Source organism: Zootoca vivipara, chromosome 4, assembly GCF_963506605.1.
Source record: "Zootoca vivipara chromosome 4, rZooViv1.1, whole genome shotgun sequence".
NCBI classification, from domain to species: Eukaryota; Metazoa; Chordata; class Lepidosauria; order Squamata; family Lacertidae; genus Zootoca; species Zootoca vivipara.
This window is the reverse complement of record NC_083279.1, coordinates 7,449,028-7,472,667: the sequence shown is the minus strand read 5'-3', so window position 1 is coordinate 7,472,667 and position 23,640 is coordinate 7,449,028. Positions and strand designations below refer to the sequence as shown.

The 23,640-nt window shown below is 43.9% G+C and overlaps 1 protein-coding gene across 1 annotated transcript in view; it reads left to right on the top strand.

Annotated features, from left to right (window-relative positions):
• KLHL1 (kelch like family member 1) overlaps nucleotides 1-23,640 on the top strand; it is a 141,427-nt gene that overhangs the window by 12,465 nt on the left and 105,322 nt on the right. The window contains exons 2-3 of the mRNA XM_035116455.2: nucleotides 11,989-12,171; nucleotides 16,775-16,911. Coding sequence (XP_034972346.2) covers nucleotides 11,989-12,171; nucleotides 16,775-16,911 — 320 coding nt within the window. The remainder of the gene's footprint in view (nucleotides 1-11,988; nucleotides 12,172-16,774; nucleotides 16,912-23,640) is intronic.

Genomic DNA, 23,640 nt, shown 5'->3' with positions numbered 1-23,640 from the left:
GTTACCAAGGATTTATACACCAGACAACCTTAGATGGGTAAATAAACAGTGGGTGGTGACCTGTTTATCAAGTAGATAATTATTTTTGAATGAATTTATTATGGCTGTCTATGAACATATTTCAACCTTGCTGCACTTTTTGTGTTGATACATACTTAATAGGATTTAGTGCCATTGGAAATTAAGTTATAGAAGGCTGATATGTGAAAGAGCAAGTCTATTGAAAATCTTATAACTGGGTTAAAATAGCAATATTGTGTCTTACACTACGCCTCTTCCACAGCACTGCCATTATTTTTCTACCTTTTTTAAAAAATCAAGCTTTATTAATTTTCAGAAAAATTACAGAAATAATAACATATAAATGCAAAAACAAATAATAACATATAAACATATATTTAAGCAAAATATAAATCCTGTGGTCCATGCCTTGTACGCCCTCCCCCTCCCCCTTCCCCCTTCCCCTATACATCTCAACCATCTCTATACTACACTATATTTTCCTTTCAGTTCTCTGCAGATTACTATTTTAATTTAGTTTTCTTTTATATCTCATTTGTTTGAGCTTTTAAAAGGCTGAAAAAAGATTGATTTTCTCCACCTGGCATTTAATATACTCGGTAAACAATTTCCAATTTTCCCATCTTTTATATTCCTTAATTCCTTTAACTTCTTCATATTTTGTTGCCATATTGTAATACATTAATAATTTGAGTTGCCAATCTTCTTTATTTGGTATTCTTTGAGACTTCCAATCTTTTGCAACGAGTAGTCTGGCTGTTGCTGTGGCATAACTCATTAGGCACCTGTCTTTGGCTCGGATATCATCTCCCATCATTCCTAAAAGAAAAATTTCCAGACTTTTTTGAATGAGTATTTCAAGATCTTCTTTAGTTCTCTATAAACCATTTCCCAAAACACCTTGATGTCTTTACACTTATTTTTCTACCTTTTCAATGGGATTCATTTTAAAGTTATTATATTGAAGTTTCCTTTTCCTTTCCTTTTTTAAACCTCAAGATGTTTTGCTCTCCTCTGGGAGTAAAGAGGAGCTGGGGGATGCCTGTGAATGCTTCATCTCCATTTAAAGGATCATGTACTGGTGAAACAAATGCTGTCTCAAACAAAACATTAAACTTACTTATCTATAAGTTTGAGTGTTGCAGTTAAATGCATAGCTGCCAAGTTCTGGACTGAAAAATCCAGGACCAGCAGCGGTGTGGCACCGGAAGTTGCTTCTACGCGACTTTCGGACATGTGTAGAAGCGACTTCCAGTGCCGCTCTGCCCATTTCCAAAATGTCTGCCCCGCCAGAAATCACTTCTAAGCACTTCCAGACATGCGTAGAAGCGACTTCTAGCACCACAGCCATTTTGGAAATGGGCGGAGTGGCACCAGAAGTCGCTTCTACGCACTTCCGGACATGCGTAGAAGCGACTTCTGATGCTGGCGCTGCCCAATTTCTGGTGCCCATACATGGGCAGAGCGGCACCAGAAACATGGCCGTCAGCAGGAGCTGCTTTCCGGAGGATTTATGGGATATAAATCTATTCGGGAGACCAGCAGGAAATGGTAAGAAAATACGGGGGTTTCCCGGGAAAAACGGGGTACTTGGCAGCTATAGTTAAATGGTATAAAACTAAAATAATATGGTTGTATGCTTTAATCATGGGTGGTCAGAAGGTAGATTGCAGTCTACTGACTCTGGCCAATTTCCAGTGAAACAACCAGTGCCAGGTATCACTCGGATTCATGGAAAGAGTTCTAAGCTTATGTAGGAATGACTGTGCACTTAACATAGGTTAGCTATGTTTTCAATTTTTTAAACAGATCCTGATAAATGTTTTTGCTTTGTAAAAGGGGGGGGGGAACCAGACCTTTTAAAATGGATGTTAATCTACTTCTGCCCTAAATCATGCAGTTGGGATATATCAGGAAGAGAGTTCAGAGAACTATATCGGACTCTACTTCATCCCCAGACTACACATGTCAGAAGAAGAGCAAAGAAGGTGAATTTTTAAGACTGTTACATATGATACACTAAAGAGATTCCCCATGCCATGGTGATGGTCCTGCTGGACAGCTGCTGCAGATAAACATGCTATTACCATAGAGATGTGTTTTCAAGGTAATGTGCAGACTGTCTCCCAGATACTATAATAATACTATATAAAAAAGCCTTGTAAAGTTAGATATTAAGCACTGACATGCTAAGCCCAACAATGGCTTTGTTCAGATAAGAAAATGAACAGGTTTCTGGACTGAAGATCGTTACTACATCCACTGAGACTACCTGTGCCTCAAGTGACAGAGACAGTTCTTCTTTGGCACCTTCACCACCGCATAGTAGACAAGGTTATGCACTCTAATCAGCATTTGGTGGGGTTCAATGCAATATTTCCACCAGTTGTGCTCTAGCCTTTGCCCTTCCTGTTTCTTCACTTGGAAATCCCTGGTATATCGGGGATCAAAACAAGTTCCATAGCAGAGAGGACTCTCATTAGTGTTTATGCCAATAAATAGCCCATTTCATCTCTCCATTCAGCAGCTCCACAGGCTCAGCAGGATTGACAATTCTCTCCAATGGAAAAGCAGGAATCCAGGGGGTTCCATAAGTCTCCATGGATGGGCATTTTAAACTGGTTTCCCACAGCAAATCCAAACTTCACCAGAAATTGGTCTGACCATGACAATGGAGTGATTTCAGCTCCCTATCCCTGTCAGACCACGAAAGATCTATATGCTACCTCCCTCCAGTCTCTTTTCTGGCTAAAATGAGTTAGGTGAAGATTCTGAGAATATCTTCTGTGTTGTGTGTTTTGAACATGCACCTCAGGGATCCTTGAGTGATGCTGACTCTGTTTTCTTTTCAGTAGTGCCAGGTGGACCATTTTCATAGTGTAGGACTTTTAAATTGTGTTAGGTTTAGTTTGTTAGTTTAATCTGGCCTTTATGTAATTTTTTTCTATTGCTGATTGCGTCCCCCCTTAACTCTATGAATTTGTTGGTGTTTTGCTTTAATATTGCAGTAAACTGCTCAGACAATTTGCTTTTACCCCTAAAGAAGTATGTAATTAAAACCAAAACCAAAAAAAAACTTGTCCCTGTGGCAACTCTCCTTACCCTGATGCAATTTCTCCAACAGTTGCAATGCCAATCTTCCTGATCATATGAAAAGTGCTTTTGTCAATGCTGGATACTGGGAAAGTATCCATGTGGCTAGGACAGCCCACACAGTGAGCCATTACAACAGGGCAAAAAGAATTGTGACATGGAGATAGATCATATTGAGGACAAAGTTAAACATAACATCCAGGTCAACATATCAGTGGCTTGCATAAGTTCACCTGGAAAATTTATAGCTTGAGTTGAGATCTGAGTCTGGAACTCATTTCTCATACCCTTAACCATTCTGCTACCTCAGCTTCCAATATCTGCTACAGGAGCTTCCGAATTTGCAGTTCTGTGTACACTTGGGAGGGGCGTAGGAAGATAGGGGCGGTGGGGGCGGGCCGCCCCGAGCGGCGGGCTCCAAGGGGCGCCATCACGGGCGCCCACCCCACCCTGGAACGCGTGTCATGCCCCTCCGGGAGGCGCGCCCTGCCCCCCATGCCAGAGCATGAAGCTCCGCCACTGAGTAAGCCCACAGAAGACAATAGACTTACTTCAATAAACATGCATAGGATCAGACCATATGATGTGTAGGAACCAAGCCATTTAGGGATGAGTAATTCAGCCCATTAAGAGCTAAACAATTTTGCCTTTGTTGGGACTTCTGCATTATTAGGTTTATTTTTTAAAGAAATTAAGCACTGAATTCTTTAGGCCCTGTTTTGTTTACAAAATGAAACTGTAATGGGGGAGAAGAAAGTTGCAAGGGAATATAAGAAGCTCTTCTTTGTTTGCCTTGAGTTTCTTTTTAGTTAAGCAAATATTAAAAAGTGATGCTATTTGGTATGCAGTATGCATAGTGTTACACACCTCCCACTGTCTAAGCAGAGAGATTCCAGGGTTTCCTTGGAAAGAAGGTAATCAGAGACTGTTACATTGTTTTATTTCAGATATATACAACATGAGTCTTTGATGGAGGGGCTCACAGTATTAACACCCCAACGCATCTTCTCCCTTAGTAACAGCCTTGGATTCCAGCACAAATCAAGCATGCATCTACCTCCAGAGTTCTGCCCAGTTCTCTCACAATTGGATACTCTTCTATTGTCCTTCTGTCTACCAGCCCACCCACTTGCCCCATCACAGAGCAACTTATTGGTTATAATAATTGTGGTGCTTAACTATTCTGATTCACAACTATTGCCTAGACCAGGCATCCCCAACCTTCGGCCCTCCAGATGTTTTGGCCTACAACTCCCATGATCCCTAGCTAACAGGACCAGTGGTCAGGGATTATGGGAATTGTAGTCCAAAACATCTGGAGGGCCAAAGGTTGGGGGTGCCTGGCCTAGACAAAGAGACTGGATTGGTGAGTTTGCTTTACCTCCTATCCACCACAGATGTGAGAACCTAACAATTGGACCTCCCAAACCTACATCATTAGTTAAGAGTACACTGCACATAGACAATGGCAGAATGCCTGCTAGGATGTTTAGTGAAGTGCAGAGAACTGAAAACTTGAGTGTCTTATAGTTCTTGTTCACTGTAGTTTTCCATATTGTTCAAAAGTGGCATTTTCCTACACCTTCGTTTAGGATGAGGGATTGTCAGCTACCAATTACAAAGGCACTCCAAAAGTATCATTAATTCACAAATGGTATCAAAGGATATCCTCACCTCTGTGGTTTGAGCCTGGGTAATGGGCCGGACACAAAAAGCTTAGGACTCCCTCCCCCTGCAATAAAAGACATATGCTACTGAGCAGACAGGGAAACTACTGTAGGTTTAGGAGAGACTTTCAAAGTTGAAATAAGCTGTGCCACCCTGAGAAGACAGCCTATTGATGTCTTTCCCTTCTGGGTGGTAGAGGTGGCGCCTGCCAATGTGCTTTCCCTCACATTATGCCCGGGAACCCAAACATTAAAATTTTTGGAATGTTACAAAAGTTTTGCGACTGCTTCCTCATGTTGCTTTCATTATTCATTCTCTAATATTTTTGAAAATGGTAGCATATCCAAATTGGAATGCTAGTGTGAGAAGTCACTTACGTGGACTTGCAATCAGACAAGGAGACACCGAAGTAAGTCTAACCACTTCCTCTTTATTGTAACGCGTTTGCAAAGGCGGGCTCCACGACCTGAGTGGCGAAGAGCCAAGAGCAATGTACAGGCATAAGCTTATATCCATCCCTACTGCTGCCGCCCCTCCTTTAGAGGCTTGGCTTACAATCTACCTGAGTAAGACACATTTCTATACATTAACCAATCTACGCTCGCTATTTTAAAGTTTAACCTTATTAGGAAGCAGGGGCTATACTTCCTTATCTCTACTCTAACTTTAGCTGACGTGGCACCCTCTATTCTAACTTAGCTGACATGGCACCCTGGAACTTTCCACTGAGTTTGAGGCACATCCTGTCTTAGTCTTTCTCACACTAGGAAGTGAAAAGCACTCTAAGTCTTAGTAGAAGAGTATACACAACTGACATTTAATTGTAAATCCATATTCCCAGAACCAACTCAAGATTGAAGAAATATGAGATAGTCTTGGAAGGTGAAGAAAACAGTGTGTGCATGAGCTTTAAAGCTGTCTGGAATTCCCTGCTTGTAGGAACATGGATTATTGATATATAAAAACAATCCCAAATTAAGTACCTGTGAAGACTATTTCTGTTGAAGATTTTAAACACAGGCCATGTTTCATTTTTTGAAGTCAGGTTTTTGATAAAGTTTGTAGAGATATGAACTACTGGATTACGTCTATTTGTTTTTGACTTTTTTATGTATTTATGAAAAGTAGTTTGAAAGGAAGGAATGAGATGGTGCCTGTAAGTCAGACTTGTGTGAAAGGGCTTTTTATTATTATTCTGGGAGATATATAGCTACTCTCTATTAAAGTGAGCATTTCAGAATCTCCACAGTCACATTAAAATTTAATAAACTTGAACCATATGAAATTTTAAATTTGAGAATAAAAGTTTAATTCACCCCTTCTGATACAAACGTTTTGAAGATTTCCTATGCAGACAGAAGAAAACATTAAAATTGTTAATATTTCAGTTAACAACAAACTGGTGTCATGGTATAGGGTCAAAGGGCACTCAAAATATTGCTTCATTTGTAAGCTTTGAGAAAGGTTAAAGTACCAAGGTGTTACTTATTCAGGCTTTGCACCTCATCTGGCTGAAACTTGAATCTTGAACTGAATTGAGGCAGGTAGGTAGCCGTGTTGGTCTGACGTAGTCAAAACAAAATAAAAAAAATTCCTTCCAGCAGCACCTTAAAGACCAACTAAGTTTTTAATTTTGGTATGAGCTTTCGTGTGCATGCACACTTCTTCAGATACACTGAATTGAGGCAGTTTCTGAGGCTTGGCTTGAGACATCGCTGGATCAGCCTGAGCTATTTTTTAAAAGTTTGGTGTTTGGGGCGGGTGGGGGGTGAGAAGGAGGGGAAGGCAGCCTCTGCCCACCAGCTGGTGAACAAAGCATTCAGTCCTGCCCTGACTCACCAGCACATTCTCTGCAGGAAACTTTACAGTCACTAACTGCTAGATGGAGAGTTCAGTCCTGCTCTCTGCAGTGCAGTTGGATCATGGCGAGGGAAAGGGAGAAGGAAGCCATATGTTTAATTAGGGTTTTAAAACACGAGTGGTTGTTTCATATGGTTTGAAACCTTATTAAGCAGCAGGGCTGGATCCTGAATCGTGCAATTAATGCATAATATCTTTTGGATAAGTTTTCAGATGTGTAGACATAAAGATGCTTCTACCATGATGAAAGTGGGTGGGGGACATCCCATGGCCTTTCCATGACCATTGCTGCTGGTCTCCCTTGGGCAGCTTGCACAGGCTGCTGGAATACGAGGCATGTTGGGTGTAAAACTGGAATTTTATTTAAACACACAAGATGGGGGTTAAAACCTAATGTAGTTTCAATCAGAAATAATTAAGAATGCACCTAAAACTTCCACTTTAAACTTGTTTCTAATTACAGTAAACTGATTTCTACTAGAATGTTGATTTGTATTACTGAGCCAGTAAAACACTTCTAGACCCTTTCTAGGATCTTGTCCTTCCCCATAGGGAAATAATCTGTGTTGCCTTTCCTAGCAAACCCCTAACCACTCGGCTATAATCCACGGCCAAAGCCTGTCTCAGCATTTAGCAGTCAGTCCTTGATCGTGAATGAAAGACTTAGATGAAAGGTGTGTGATGCTATCTAGAAATAAGAAATTTATCAGTTGTTGTTACATGCTGGTTATGGGAGTAGGAAAAACCTCTACATGAGATACTGGAGATCCTGTGCCAGTCTCAAGCAGACACCACTGGGCCACACAGCCTGCTAGAAAGTGTTTACCATGGGTAAGATTTCTCTGTCTTCATTGGGGAAAAAAAAGTGATTTGCCTTTCCCTCTTGAAATTAAAATAGCACATCTTTTTCTTTCAAATCTATTTACAAGAAAAAGATTTGAAGAAATCCCTAGGGTGTTGGCATATATTTGTTATTATAATGCTCTTACATCCTTTTCAGTTTGCTATTCCCTTTAGTTAAAACAAGGAAAAAAATCAATAAAGAAGACTTCATAAACATAAGAGACTGGATTAAAATACTAGCTAGAGGATTATATAATTAGATCTAATTACCTAAGAAATGTGCGATATATATATATATATATATATATATATATATATATATATATATATATCCGGAGGTGGCTTTACATATACTGTACTTCACATGTGTGAAAAACCCTGCAGACTCCTCCCCTATTTTTTTCCACCCAGAAAATATAATTTCTGGAGTTAGGAAACTGGGATAAAGTGTTTCATAGTTGAAAGGTAAAGGAAAAGAGGAACCTTTTGCAAGGTTGTTGTTGTTGTTTAGTCGTTTAGTTGTGTCCGACTCTTCGTGACCCCATGGACCTCCACGTAAACTATTTGATGTCAGCATGTGAATGGGTCACAGATTCCTCTGCAGTAATATCTTCATGATATTATTAATCTCTACAATAATATCTTTTTTTTTCCTTATTGTTCGCACTCTGTCCATTTAGTTCTGAAATTGAATCCTGTAACAGAACACTGATATGTTGTCATGATCTGAAGTAGATCTGAAAACGGTTTGGGATGTGGGCTTTATTGCCCTGCGCAGTATCTCCTCCATCTTAGGAAAATCTCTTGCAAGGCCAAGCAAGCAAGCTGCTGCATCCTCTCCCCTCATCCTCTGTGCATCCTGGTAGAGAAGAGTGTGGTCATTGAGAGGTGGTGGACTGTTTCTGCCACTTTACTATGAGCAGTGGGGGGGGGGACCCTGCAGAGCCCCACACTGAAGACTCCATAGGTCTGAACAACATTATCCAAAGCACAACCCTATGAAAACAACCATCCAAGTAAAACTTGAACCATTGCAGTGTAGTGCCAACCACTTGGAGCTTGGACAGCTTCTCCAGAAAAAATACCATGATCGAAAAAGCTGCCATGAGATTAAGCAGAATTAATAGCAACACGTTTTCCCTTTTTCTATCCTGACAGAGGTCATCATACAAGTTACAGTACTAATACAGTTCCCATTACAAAACATGGCCTAAACCCCAATGGAAATGGATCATGATGAGGCCACCTAGTGAATTAACAGAACAAATGAGATTTAGCTGGCAACAATACCTGTTTTATGTTATTAGCCAACATTTACAAACTTTGAGAGTCAGTCACACACACACACACACTGCTTGCCTTTTTTTAGGCCTTCATTTTTGTGTTAATAAATGGGTTTTAACTAGGAGAAAGAGAGTTTGCTAAAAATGCTATAATCATATCTGATTTGATGCAAGCTTTTTGGAAAACAGGTAAATTTGATGATGATTGAGAGACAACAATATACACTCACTAGGTCTGGCGGTGGGTGAGGTTTGTGGCCCGGCATGGGGCCCCGCTGTCCTCCAGCAGCCATGTTGCTCCACTGACCGTTGCTCCGCCCACCCCTTGTTCACCACCGAGCTTGTTTTAGGTTCCCGTCAAAAGCTCCTTTTCAAATTGGCCTATCCACAGCGGTCTGGGGTGGGGGAAGAGGAGTGGACCGGGAATAAGCAGTCTTCACTCCAGTCCACTCCTAAAGAATAAAAGGGGCCTTCACTGGCACCAGCAGCACAGTCAACCCCAGAGCATTTTCCTTGGTCTGAGGTCTGGGTCCTGCCGGGGGGGTGGTGGTGGAGGACTGCGCCTGGGCACGCAATAAAATTTGTCTTTCTGGTGCACATAATCAGAGTTTGGTTACGTATTTCAGACAAAGAAATGCATTTAGACTTTTGGCAAAATGGTATTAAGTGAAGAAGGCTTGATGGGTTGTAGAGTAGCATACAAACATCAATGTCAACTTTTAAGTCAACATTTGTTATTCTCAGGTCAGTAACTGTGGAAGGTTCTTGTGTATGTAGCTAAAAACCTTGGAGGAGGAAAAGTCAATTGATTTACCTTGATCTCAGAAAAGATATATTCTTAACCACGCAGTTTTCTGATGGTTGCTTTGATTATCGTGACTCGCTGAGTGTCAAAAATTGTGGATAAATACACAACTGACAAAGCCAGTGTAACGTAGCTGGAGCTTAGGATGATAGTATATGTCAGTGGGAGTTTTGTTGCTGACATCAAAAGGGCAAGTGCTTCACGTGGAGTCCTAATTCATGCTGTCATAGGCCCTCACAGGGGTCTCAGCTTGCCGGGTATTACAGTTTGTTGCTGTCACTTCCAGAAGCATTTATAGCCAGATAAGACAGTCTAGAAACCAAAGTATTGCACAGTGGTTTACTAATAGGGCTGTTGGCTTTAGAAGGCCTCCAAAAAACTGTTTCAGTTACTTTGCCATTCACAAAGTTGAGTCGTAACAAGCAGTTCAGGCAACCTTTTTAAAATGCCAAGTACAATAAACATTTCCATTTCCACTGCTAGTTTCCTTCTGTTTATATATATAGCTTGAAAGGAGCATTCACTTGTAGCCATTGTGGTGTGTGTATAAACCCCACAACAATTACTCCAATTTCCAAATATACCTATGGCCCAATAAGGTTGGCGACCCCTGCTTTATGCATTTACAAGCCTCACCGATCTCAGTGGAGCTTATTTTGGAGTAGTCTTCCCAAGGAAGTTTGAAAAGTGGTCACATAATTCACGCTTGTTTTTTTAGATATGGCAGAAGTTCACTGAACTGTTTTAAAATGATTTCAGTCCCAAAACTACTACTACTGCTACTAATTATTATTATTATTAATGTAGACAGAATAACAGGACTCAACACTAGCAGAAATATTTTTAGGATGGAGCTATTCATCTGCTAACTCATTATAAAACTGACATAATGTTCAGGCAGGCTGATTCCCGAGAATATACCATGACAGACGGTTCAGACAGAAATCCAGTTTCATACAATACATCTCCCTTGGAGAACTCTCCAAACAGAATTCATCTGGTTGTCAGGAAAACCTGTTACTTTCTCATTTTCAAGCAAGCTCAGACATATGGTTTATTCAGCTCCAAGTCAAATTTTATTTAGCAATGAATACAACTCTTCAGAAGGGAAAATAAATACACTTTTATAAAATCACCAGTGAGGTTCCCAGTTCCTTAAAGTTAATACTACATTGTCTACAGTGATCCATTTATCTAAAGAGAGAAAAAAATATGCACTATAATTAGTATCTGCTTTATTCTGAATAACGACGTGTTTTAATTATGCTGTGTGTTAACCGGGACTGACTGTACGCCCCAGTGGTCATGACCAATGTCATTCGTGAGTGTCATGTGCCTGAGGCCCAACCCATCCCAGAAGCTGACTCATACAGGCGGGATACTGTAAGGAACAGGAGAAGTGTCACCACCTGTCAGGCTTCTGTTGCATGAACACTTTCCCAACAGCTTTTGGGGGTGGGGGGGTCACTGACCCTTTTGCCGTTTGAGCCAGCCACCCCTACTCTTCACTCTCACACCATCCACAACCAATTCATATTACATTAAGAGCATTATGAAAGAAGGTTGGTATGCAGTGAGAAAACTTAAAGTTCAATATTGTAGAAATATAAAGATGATTTATAAACATAAGCTATAGGCTTTATACTTTGAAGACTGTAGAATTAAAAGCTCCCTATAAAAAACATGCATGAGTCTGTTGGCATCCATCTGTTTCGGGAGACAACAGGAGAGTGCACCTTCGGGGGCCTTTGAGTATATAGCTGTGTGGGTGAGTGGGGGGTCCAGCCTTCTGATGCCTCTCAGTGGGGGATCAGTGAGATTGCATGTCCTTGGATTGGGCTGGGGATCTGTGCAAGCAACACCTCTATATGCAAATACAAATGCAAATATGCACACAGAAGCTAGTTTTCATGCATGCATGGTTTCTCATATATATATGAGAATGACTGTCTATTATGCTGGCTGATGTGAGTTGTGTAAAAGACACATTTCACTTCTGTCCCTCACCCTCTTTCCTTTTTCCTTCTGTGATGGAACCCCTATTTGGGGACTTCCCTGGCTTTTTCTGGCCCACGTAGGACCAGTCTGGATAGTTGGCCTTGGTGAAGATTTGACGTTTTCTCCCCACAAACAGTTTTCATCTGAGCTTCCACTGAAATGAGGCTGCATTTTAAGTTGTATTTTAATCCTGTTTTTAAGCTGTATTTCAATCAATTTTTTTTAAATACCTGGTGTTAGCCGCCCTGTCTTGGCCGGAGAGAGCGGGATATAACTAATAATAAAAATAATAATAGAGAGGGTGGGGTATTAATAGTAAATAAATAAACAAATAAACAAACAAATAAATAAATAAATAACTCATTGTTCCTAGAAGCATTTCATCATGACTAACCCCCCACAACCTTTGGCTTACAGGTTGTCAGCAGTCAACCATTCCTTGACACCTCCGTGTGACATGGACCCAAGTAGTTCCGAGGAGTTCTATCAAGCTGTACACCATGCTGAACAAACGTTTAGGAAGATGGAAAGCTACCTGAAGCAACAGCAACTATGTGATGTTATCCTGATTGCTGGGAACCGTAAGATACCTGCACATAGGTAGGTGATAAAACATGGTAAGTTAACTGTGATTTAGCCTCACCTTTGCAGACCTGCCCTTACAGACCTTGTTCCATATCTCAAGAAATATTTCGCTCTTGATCATAGGTGTATATCCCTACAAGCACAGTGCGCTGCCACTACCGCTTACATGTCAGGAGTTCCAGCATCAAGTCTAAAAATGCACATGTGACTGCACAGCAATCTTGCTGCCTAGGCAACTAACTAATTCCTAATACCATTTTTATGGTAATGAGGGTAATGCCACTGAACTAGATCATCTACTATCAACACTTAGTACCATAATTTACCTCTCCAGTTTCCAAATCGGAGGAAAAGATGCCTCTTCTTTTAACCATCTGGTAGCATCATTGGAAGGGAATATTACAGAGACAGCATTGGAGGGATAAAAGATAAACTATCACCACAACACCTTTGCTTCCAGGGAAGGGGAAAGAGGGGCCAAGAAGGTATAGTAGTCATTTACTGCAAGCATATACTGTCTACCTTTCACTCTGCATTTCGTAACCACAACGAAAGAATACAAGTTGTGTGTGGGAACTATTGGTGTTTTTTCACCGAGGAAGGAAAATAATGGGAAACCAGGTAAATAGAAATAGAGCCTGAAATCTTTTTTTGCATGTGTGAGTGAATCCAGAGAATCTTGCTGTACAACCTGGCTGCCTAGCAGTCCTTCTCATGGTGTGCTAACCTCTCCCCCCCCCCCCCCCCCGCAAAAAGTTGACCAGTTCAAAGCTTCTGAACAGAATCTCGAGAGCAGATACTCAAGTGCAAATATTGTAACCAGAAGGCAGTGAATTGCAGCTTTTAAGATACCTATTGTGGTAAGTCATCAAGGACACGTCGTCGCTAAACTCATTTCATTTTGAAAATAAAGCTGGGGTGGCTTTCTACCCCCCCCATTGTATATAATGGCCCATAGGGTACAAATTCATGTCAGTTGTGCTGAGGATTAATTTCTACCCTGAGGTATATTCATAAGAAAGAAATGTGACATTGGTACCGGGCCAAACTGTGGTTAGTAGTGGTGACATATATGAAAAGGGCAAAGTTGCAGAACCAATTCCTCGTAAAGATTTTACAAGACACGTACCTCTGATGTTCAGCAGTAGCCCACATTTAAAGACTATTGGTGGAATTCAACATGTGCTATATTACAAATGTTCTGTCTGCAAAATCATTGCAGCTTGTCAGATGGAATGATTCCCCCTCTTGTCCCCACACATACTGCTATAGGGGTTCTTTGGACACACACCCTGAGCCAGTTTTGGGGGACAGAAGGGAAGTGTGATGAGTAGAGAGAAAGGGGAGTCCCATTGTGCAAGTGGAACTCCTGCCAGGTTTTGTTTTTTGTTTTTTGCTGGTAGGGTGTGTTTGTTGAGTCCTGGCCTGCATTTCAACCCAAGTCTCATCTAGTCATTGAAAGCCATTATATTTCAAATGTTTGATTCTGTTCATCTGAAAGAACATAAGACTAGGGTATACTAAAAAGAAACCTTTTTTATGTTGCTGCTCTGATTTACTTTAGACAGTTCAGAGTGGAACTGTCTAAACATCTTACATAATACATCTTACATACTTGCCAAGTTTGGAAACTGTGATAAAGTACTTGCTGGGCAGAGGGAGGAGTTGGAGATTTTACAGGGGCAGGGAAAATGAGATTTCTGTTTACCATTTTTATCTAAAGGGTTAGTAGACGTATTTGCATCACTGTGTGTCTGCACACTGAATCTGATTTTCTGACTATTTCAGTTCAACAGCAATCAAATCTTTTTGAAGCAGAAAAATTTGCTTTAATAAATATAAGCTTGCCCATGAAATAAAAACTGCATCACATTTTTGCTTCATACTTAAAGGTGCATGGATGCTTGTATATTATTTCTGACTTCTAATCTGCAGTCAACAGCTCACTCTATTCCATCAAGAATTACTGGCACATATAGTGCACTATATATTACACACCCCTTACACACCCTCTTCAAATCAAATTTTCAGGCTGTGAAATAACTTGTAAATATGAGGAACAGAACACAAGGCAGACGTTTATCGTGTGGCATTTATTGCAACAATGTTTCTTCAAGCACTTCTGCAACTACCATGGGCCCATGCGGATGAGAAAAAAGCAAGGCGTTGCATTTGAACTATCGTAGGCCCACTTGCAGCACCCTCATCCCTGCCCCTGTGCAAGGGCAATAGTTGACTGCTTTTATCTTTTTCTTTTGAGCAGCTCCAGGAAAAGCATGAGCATTTAGCCACCAATAACACTTATAGAAATTAAGCTCCTAGAGCTGGATGTAAGGGGTGTATGGGCTGCTTGTCCACATCAGTGGAATTACATCATCCCTATTGGTAGATTATGGTAGAATGTCTAATTTCTCATGCATGTTTTCTGATAAAGGTGATAAATGCAAATGCGGGTAGTTGGAAGCAGTGGGCAGAAGCTTCATATCTACATTTGCAACTCCTCCCGCAATGAAATCCATTGTTGAACTAGAAACCAGGTGGGGTCAGGGTGGAGGGAAACTTAGATCACTAGAGATGTTAACTTTTCCTTGGGAAACAAGGAATTGTGGTAAATTTTCCATTTGCTCAGTTCTCTGCCACGCACCAGATAGTGCATGTGGAAGTAGTAGGTTTAATTAAAGGCTGGCTTTGAAAAGTTGGACCAAAGTATTTTGTGAAATGATGGATTATCTTTGGGCTGCATATAGCATGCAACACTCCATGGAGGAAACAAGGTTCATTAGTTTATTCCTGTAGCATAGCAGGAATTGAAAAGAAGAAAATGACATCCAGGAGACAACTGACCTTTCTGCTGAATAGGTCAACATGCCTCAGTGCCAAGATTTAGCACCACCTGCAGCCCTCTGAGGTTCATTGTGAATTCAGTGGGTCCAAAGGCACCCTTATTTTCCTTTTGAATATTGGATGATTTAATAGGATGTCATTTCTCAGAATTAAGATTAATTATGAGGCAACTTTCACTTCTTGTTTCACATGGTTAAACACTAGCTGTAGTAGTAATTCACCAATGTGGTGGTTTTTTTAAATTGCTGCTCACGCACAAAATTCTGAGTAAAATATTTTTTTATGAACATATGAAATATATGTTTAAGAGAAACCCAGGCCTTTGTTTTGGCAACTTGCTTCAGGAAAAATGGGTCTTTTCCTGCTCACTGAAAGCCAGCATGAGGCCCCTGTCTGGATGCTCAGGCTGCCATCACTTGGGTACCTCCCAACATACCTGGGCTGAAGTTTGGCTTGAGAGAGTAGCCTTACTTTGGTCTCATCCTGCTCCAATCTTTGTTGAATGGGTCTGGAGTCACTGCCATGGCTATGGATATGGCCAAGACCCTTCTCCCGCTGCAGAAATGCAAGGTAATGCCCACATCAGGGGAGGGCTGTATTTCTTAGCCCAGCTTTGGGGGTCATGAAGATGCTTGACATTCTCCTCTGCCACCCATTCTGGTGACTGAAGGCAAATATAGCCAACTCGATTTTGTAGACTGGGTTGAAGATATTTGACCACCACTTAGCAAGGACCCACCCCGAAGGATATTCTTAGTGCATAGACTATGACAGAATGGGGCAGTTGTCTCCTAGATACAATGGGGGGCACTACTCTTTTTATTGTAGTCAATCTAGAGAGGCAGACCTACATACCTTTGCAGGCACCTTCTTCACCTCTGAGATACAGAGAGCAGCATTATTCTAGAAGTTTCAAACCTTCCAGGGACCATTCCAGGTCTCATTCAACAGCATGACTCTTCTTCTTCCAACATTGACTCATAGAAAGAATGATACCATTCAGGAGCTAAGGTTGAGTCCAGGTAGGGAACTCTCTCCCTCTTCCTTCCATCACAGGACAAATGGAACACAATTATTGTTTGTGTGGTACCAACATTCTTGACCTGCTAATGCTTATTCTCTGATAGCTGTTTGACATTGATTGACCTTAAATCAAAATAAATGATTTGTTACTAATTTTGGTGTGTGGTGATGTGTAGTTTTTAAATGTTACTTTTAAATTTATTGATTTTCATGAAATACTAACCTTTCTTAAAGTGAGAGCCTTTCCATGAGTACAGTGGTCCTAATCCTAGATAACCGTGCATAGGATTGCCATCTGAGTCAAACTAGTGTGCTTGATTTTAATGACATTGTTGTCTTTTAACATTTCATGTTCTTAAAGCAGGGGTGGAGAATAGCTGGGGCTTATGAGAGTTAGAGTTCAACAACATCTGGAGGGCTACAGGTTCTCCACCCTTGAAGTTTACAGCAGGTTGCTTCTTTTTTATTTTATTTTTATTTTCTGTATTAAATCCCTCCAGCACAGAAGAACAAAACAACAACAACAACAAAGCCACATCACATACAAAGAATTTTTTACATATAAAATAAAATTCTTCCCTATTTTGGGACTTCTATCATCCTCAATATGGGTCCGTCATTACCTTGTTGACTGCATATTTGCATACAGCAGGTTGCGTTTAGCTGAGCACATTGAGAACAGGACTGTTTAACAGTTAATGTGAAATGTAATGGATTAATTAATACCTGTGATCTTCTTTTCTTTTCCCAGACTTGTTCTCAGTTCTGTTTCTGATTACTTTGCTGCCATGTTTACAAGTGATGTTTGTGAAGCCAAGCAAGAGGAGATCAAAATGGAAGGCATTGACCCAAGTGCACTCTGGGATCTTGTTCAGTTTGCATACACAGGTACTAAATAATATGCACTAAATTATATTTTCTTCAGTGGAAAGTTCTTTAACCACAAAGACACATCTGAACCATAGTAAGTGCAAAGAATTGCAAAAAGATGAGGGAAAGTTGACTGCCCTGTCTTTGTAATATGTATGTGCCCCATGCTCTTTGTTGGAGTTGCCTGTGCACTGGAGAGGAATTAATAGTTGTAATTAAGATGTGGGAGGGCCTTTGGTTATCAGAAATTTTGTGTGTGGTTGTGGGAGGGAATTATGCCTGAAATATACTCGGAGTCAAGAGTGAATTTCATGCTCTTTATTCAGCTCATAGTCATCAAGGAGGAGAAGAGAAGACGAATGTCTCTTTTCCCAAAACCATCTGCTTATATACATTATTTACACAATGGGCCTTGCGTGATTGGCTACTTTAGGGCTACACCTGTGGGCTAATTATATTGTGGATTGACTTTTGCCTGCAGCCTGATTGGCTGCTCCTACAGGCCAATCAGGTAGCAGATTCACTTCTGCCAGCCGCCTGATTGGCTGCTCCAGCAGGCCAATCAGGTTGCGGATTCACTTCCACCTGGAGTTGGATTGGGTAGCTCCCGCTGATTCTGAATCCTATTGTTCTAGGATTCAGCTCAGTACATAACACCCCTCCCCTCTAAGTTCCAGTCCTGCCCGGGAAGTTGCATTCGTAGTCCCCAAGGTCTGCTGGCCGCCTCCGTGTGCGTTGTGGCCTGGGGTGTTCCTTGGTCAGGGGTTCTGGTTCTGGCTCGTGTTCCGAGGCTGCTGGCTGTGCCGGGGCTGTCTGGTCTGGCGCCACTGAACCACTAGGTTGTAGCTCTGGTTCCGGTTTCCTTCCAGCCTCGGGGCGCCCCTCTGTGCCTACTGCTTCTGCTTCCTCTGCCCACCCCTCTCGCTCTACAGGCCTCACTGCCCTGCTGTCCCCTTGGGACCCCTCTGTCCCGCTCTCCTCCTGGGTTCCTCCTGGGAATCGTCGCCGTATCTGGTCGCAGTGGCGGCGTCAACATTGCCCCCCTTCCGTTAGTACCTCGTACGACACGGGACCGGTCACCTTGGTGACTGTGGCGGGTACCCATGCTGGGCCTGCCCCAAAATTCTTTGCATACACTGGGTCCTGGGCCACAAATGTCCGGGGGTTCCTGCCTTTCCCCACCACTACCTCATCCTGAGCTCTGTCGGGGTGAAGTCGGTCCAGTCTAGTTGCAAGGCGCCGGCCCATTAGTAATTCAGCTGGGCTCCGGCCCGTCGTTGTGCTTGGGGTGCTGTGCTGTGCTAGAAGAAATGCGGCAAGGCGGTATTCCCAGTCCCCTTGTGTCATGCGGCGGAGGCTGTCCTTGGTGGTACGCACCATGCGCTCCGCTTGGCCATTGGTGGCAGGGTGGAATGGTGCTGAGCGGGTGTGGCGGATGGCGTTCTGCGCTGTGAAGGTCTGGAACTCCTCTGACGTGAATGCGGTTCCATTGTCCGAGACGAGGGTGTCAGGGAGCCCGTGGGTCGCAAACAGCTTACGTAGTACCCGGATGGCTGCCGCCGTAGAAGTGGATGGTACCAGTGCGACCTCCAGCCATTTGGTGTAGGAATCCACCACTATGAAGAATGTTTTTCCCTGGAAGGGGCCAGCGAAGTCCACGTGCAAGCGTGACCATGGATGTCGGGCGGACTCCCAGGGCTGGACTGGGGCCCTTGGGGGATCCGGGCGGGATTCTTGGCAGGTCTGGCAGTGTTGGACCCAGGCCTCTATCTCTCTGTCAATCCCCGGCCACCACACATAACTCCTGGCAAGGGCCTTCATCCTCACTACCCCTGGGTGTGTCTCGTGTAGGGCTGTGAGGACCCTTTTGCGGAGGGGCTGGGGAACAACAACCCTGCTTCCCCATAACAGGCACCCCTTGTGGGCCGACAGTTCATGTTTGCGGTTTGTGTAGCCAGCGAATTCTGGCCCGGGGCTGCTGCTGGGCCATCCTCGCCACACCCAGTCCAGGACCCGGGAGATGACCCTATCTTTTGTGGAATGGTGCGCAACTTCTTGTGCCTGAATGGGTCGGTCGGGAAGCAGCTCCAGGGTCATAACCTCTTGCGCAGGCGCTGGGTCGGGGCCTGTTTCTGGTAGTGGTAGCCTGCTGAGGGCGTCTGCGTGGCCCATCGCCTTCCCAGGGCGGTGGATTAGTGCATACTGGTAGCCGGCAAGGAAAATTGACCACCTGAGGACACGTGGAGACAACACTTGGGGGGTCTGCTTCTCAGGGGCAAACAGGCCAAGCAACGGCTTGTGGTCAGTCACTATGGTAAAGGGCCGCCCGTACAAGAAATCATGGAATTTTTTTACGCCCTTCACGATTGCCAGACCCTCCTTGTCAATCTGTGAGTAGTTTCGTTCGGCTGCAGCAAGCGTCTGGGAGAAGTATGCCACCGGCACCTCTCTTCCATCCGGGAGTTGGTGTCCCAGGACAGCGCCGATGCCATAGGGAGAGGCGTCGCATGCCAGCACCACTGGCAGCCTCTCGTCGAAGTGTGCCAAGACCGAGTTCGAGACGAGCAAGTCCTTGACTGCCTGGAATGCGGCCCTTTGTCGCTGGCCCCACACCCAAGGGGCCCTTTTATCTAGGAGTCTGTGTAGGGGCTCCGCTACCGCTGCCTTATGGGGAAGGAAGGCATGGTAAAAGTTCAATAGTCCCAAGAATGACTGAAGTTCGGGCTTGCTCTTGGGCGCTGGGGCCTCACAAATGGCCCGTACCTTGTCACCGGTTGGATGGACCCCTTCTGCGTCCACCTTAAATCCCAGAAAGTCCACCTGCGGCACTCCCAGTAAACACTTTTCCCGCTTCACCTTGAGGCCCGCCGTCTGGAAACGGTGCAGGACGGAGCGGAGGCGGTCCTCAAATTCCTCTGGTGTGGGCCCGGCGATCAGTACATCATCGAAGAAGGGGGTGACACCAGGAATCCCTTTAAGGAGAGAGTCCATTAGATTCTGGAATATGCCTGGTGCCACGCTAACGCCAAATTGCAGCCGCTTTACTCTGAATGCCCCTCTGTGCGTCACAATCGTCTGAGCCTCTGCTGTGGCTTCGTCCACAGGCAACTGTTGATACGCTTGGGCCAAGTCCAGTTTGCCAAAGATTTTTGACCCAGCCAGGGTGGCGAGGACATGGCTGACCACTGGCACTGGGTATGCATGGGCCGTGAGAGCCTTGTTTATGGTGCATTTGTAGTCTGCACAGATGCGGACCGAACCGTTAGGCTTGACGGGTGTGACAATTGGAGTTTCCCAGGGGGCGTTGGGCACCGGCTCCAGCACTCCTTGCTCCACGAGCCGGTCCAATTCCTCGTCTATGCGGGGTTTCAGGGCAAACGGGACCCGGCGGGCCTTGTGCCTGATGGGTCGTACAGCGGGGTCTAGCTGTAGGGCAATGGGGGGTCCTGTATATCGTCCCAATGCCCCATCGAAAACCCCTGGAAACTCTTTGCATATGGCGTCCACGTCCACTTGTAAGCTAGTGCGGTTCACCCCGGTAACGGCTAGCCCCAGAGGTCCAAACCATGCCAGTCCCAGTAAGCTAACGTAGGGGCCCTTAACTACCAGCAAGTCCAATTGTTGCTTTCGCCCTCGATATTGCACCCTGAAGGTCCCCACCCCCATAGTAGGGACCTTACGTTTCTGGAAGTCCCGGAGGGTGAATGGGGCCGGCCTTAGTTTGGGACCCCCATTAGGGCACAGTTCCCTTAATGTTCGGGCCGAGATTATGGATAGAGTTGAACCCGTGTCCAGCTCCATGCGGCATGGGGCTCCCTCTATCTGTACCTCTATATAAATTTTCTCTGTGCTGGGATGGGGCAACTGGAATACCTGGTAGTCCGTGATCTCTGTCGAGTTGCCTTGGTGCATGGTGCCGTGTGACCTGGGGCTCCTGGGTCGGTCATCTGATGCTTGTCGACGGGTGAGTCGAGCCCGACACACCCGGGCGATGTGTCCCAATTTTATGCACTGCCTGCACTCTGCGTTGCGGAAACGACAGGTCCTCCTCTCGTGGTTCTCCCCGCAGCTTGCACAGTTCCCTCCTTCTCGTCGAGGCTTCTGTGGTGTGTGTGCTGCTTGAGTGCGCCGCTGTACTCGGTGTACTTCCTCCCTGTCAGATTCGGATTCGTCGGTGAGGTCTTCGTGGTAGACCCTCGGTTGGGATGGCGGGGCCGGTCGTGCCTCTTGCGTTGACCTCTCGGCGGCTTCGGTTGCCAGGGCTTCCTCCAGAGCAATCTGGAACGTGAGGTCTTTTTTGGCGTAGAGGCGTCGTTGCAACATCTCGTCCCTCAGGCCACCGACGAGGCGGTCACGAAGCATGTTCTCCAATTCTGAGAAGTTGCATAACCGGGCGGCTTGGCGGAGGGAGGTCACAAACCCAGTTATGGTTTCCCCCGGGGCTTGCCGTTTTGCGTAGAAGGCATTTCGGCAAGCTACCACCGAGGGCTGTGGTGAGAAGTGCTCCTTCAGCCGTTCCATTATTGTTTTGTAAGAGACGGTAGCGACATCTCTAGGTGCAAGGAGAGCCCGGGCGATTTCAAACGTCTCCTCTCCACAGACGCTGAAGAATGTCGCCCTCTTCATGGCATCGTTGGTGACTTCTTTCGCTTGCAGGAGGAAGTTGAAACGGGCGGCGTACCCTTCCCAGTCTCCTGATGCTGGTTTGAATGGTGAGAAGCTGCTGTCGGTTGCCATTCTGGGTTCCTTGGGTCCTGGAGCTGAAGCCTGGATGCACGGTGCGATGCAGCGGTGCAGCAGGTGGCGGTGCTGCGGTGCAGTGCGTGGTGGCGGTCAGCTCAGCAGGATCCCACCTTCGTCGCCAGTGAAATATACTCGGAGTCAAGAGTGAATTTCATGCTCTTTATTCAGCTCATAGTCATCAAGGAGGAGAAGAGAAGACGAATGTCTCTTTTCCCAAAACCATCTGCTTATATACATTATTTACACAATGGGCCTTGCGTGATTGGCTACTTTAGGGCTACACCTGTGGGCTAATTATATTGTGGATTGACTTTTGCCTGCAGCCTGATTGGCTGCTCCTACAGGCCAATCAGGTAGCAGATTCACTTCTGCCAGCCGCCTGATTGGCTGCTCCAGCAGGCCAATCAGGTTGCGGATTCACTTCCACCTGGAGTTGGATTGGGTAGCTCCCGCTGATTCTGAATCCTATTGTTCTAGGATTCAGCTCAGTACATAACAATGCCCTTGACCCTTAACAATCTGAGCCAGTCACCCTTTTGAGGTCTAAGACTTGTTGGTCTTAATGCAGGTTTGCTTTGCATATGTGAACATGGACCTTCTCCAAAGAAGTATGCAGTGTATGGTTTCAGAATGCTTGATCAATTGTGTTGTGATGTGTATGTGTGTGTACATGTGTGTACGTGTGTGTGTGTGTGTGTGTGTGTGTGTGTGTGTGTGTGTGGTTGATGGTAATAGTTTGGAGCGGGAAAGGGGATAGACTGCCCCATGTCTACTCTAAATTGCATCTTCCAGAACTGGTCATTGGTTTTTAATGCCAGTGAACTGCTACGTATGTTGGTTTGTAATGTGCAGTTACACCCTTATTAGTATCCTGAGATGATACAGGAAATACACCCTGTTCCCTGAAGTATAAAAAATACATGAGACTTTCACAAACGTACATGGTTACAAGCAGAATATCAAGCTCTGCACAGAACTGATAAGGTTTTAGCTTAAATAAAGCATACTATCCTTAGAGGAGGAGGGTATTAGGAAGATGAGTAGAAAATTAAACTGCCAAATTGCATGCATTTATTGACAATGGAATTTTAATGTATCTCTGACCAAGCAGCACCCTCAGCAAAATAAATTAAAACTTCAGTATGTAATGAATATTTCTAAAGCAAATCATGTTTAGTCTGAGGAAGAAACAATGTGTGTGTGTGTGTGTGTGTGTGTCCATGCACACACACATATACATTGTAATGTTTATGGTAACTAAATCTCCCACTTCCATTAAGTGTTTTAATTGAATATTAAGATATTTGTTAAAACATTCCCTTATTATAATGGAATTACTTTATGTAGTTTTACTATGATAACTCAATACAGAGTTTTCATTACAACATAAATGAAATTACTGTTTCATTAGGATTGCCACTTTAATTCACATGGTATGTATTATGCAAATGTATAAATAACATATTGCAGCAATTTATGCTTATTTCCCCCCAGAATGCCAATTACTTAGCTAACCAAGAGTGGCTAGTTTAAAATATATGTACGTTTTAATATGCAGAGGAGAACAAATCTTCACCCAATATGGCAACATCTATCTGACTATTCAAATAGGTTTTCATCTGGATTTTCTCATCAAAGGAGAGGTGCAGGTGTTGGGGGACACATGTCCAGTGACAGATTATCTGAATCCAAGCATTTGCTTTCGCTTCAAGACGTGGCCAGTGCTATAAGAATTGATAGTGCAAATAGACTCTTTGCTCTGGTCAGTCCATCAGCCAGTTGTTGAGCACAAGAGTCTCTGGATTAGACTCCATATAAAGCAGAGAAAAATATTGTCCAACTATATACCTTTAAGTCATGACATCTCAGAAATGGCCCACATGTAACATGGGTTAAAAGTATCATTAGCCAGCCCTGGTGATCTCTTAGAGAACACTTGGAGGAGATAAACAATAACTATTGGAAGAGGGTTGTTTCATCCTAGTGGTGAAACTAGCCTTATCT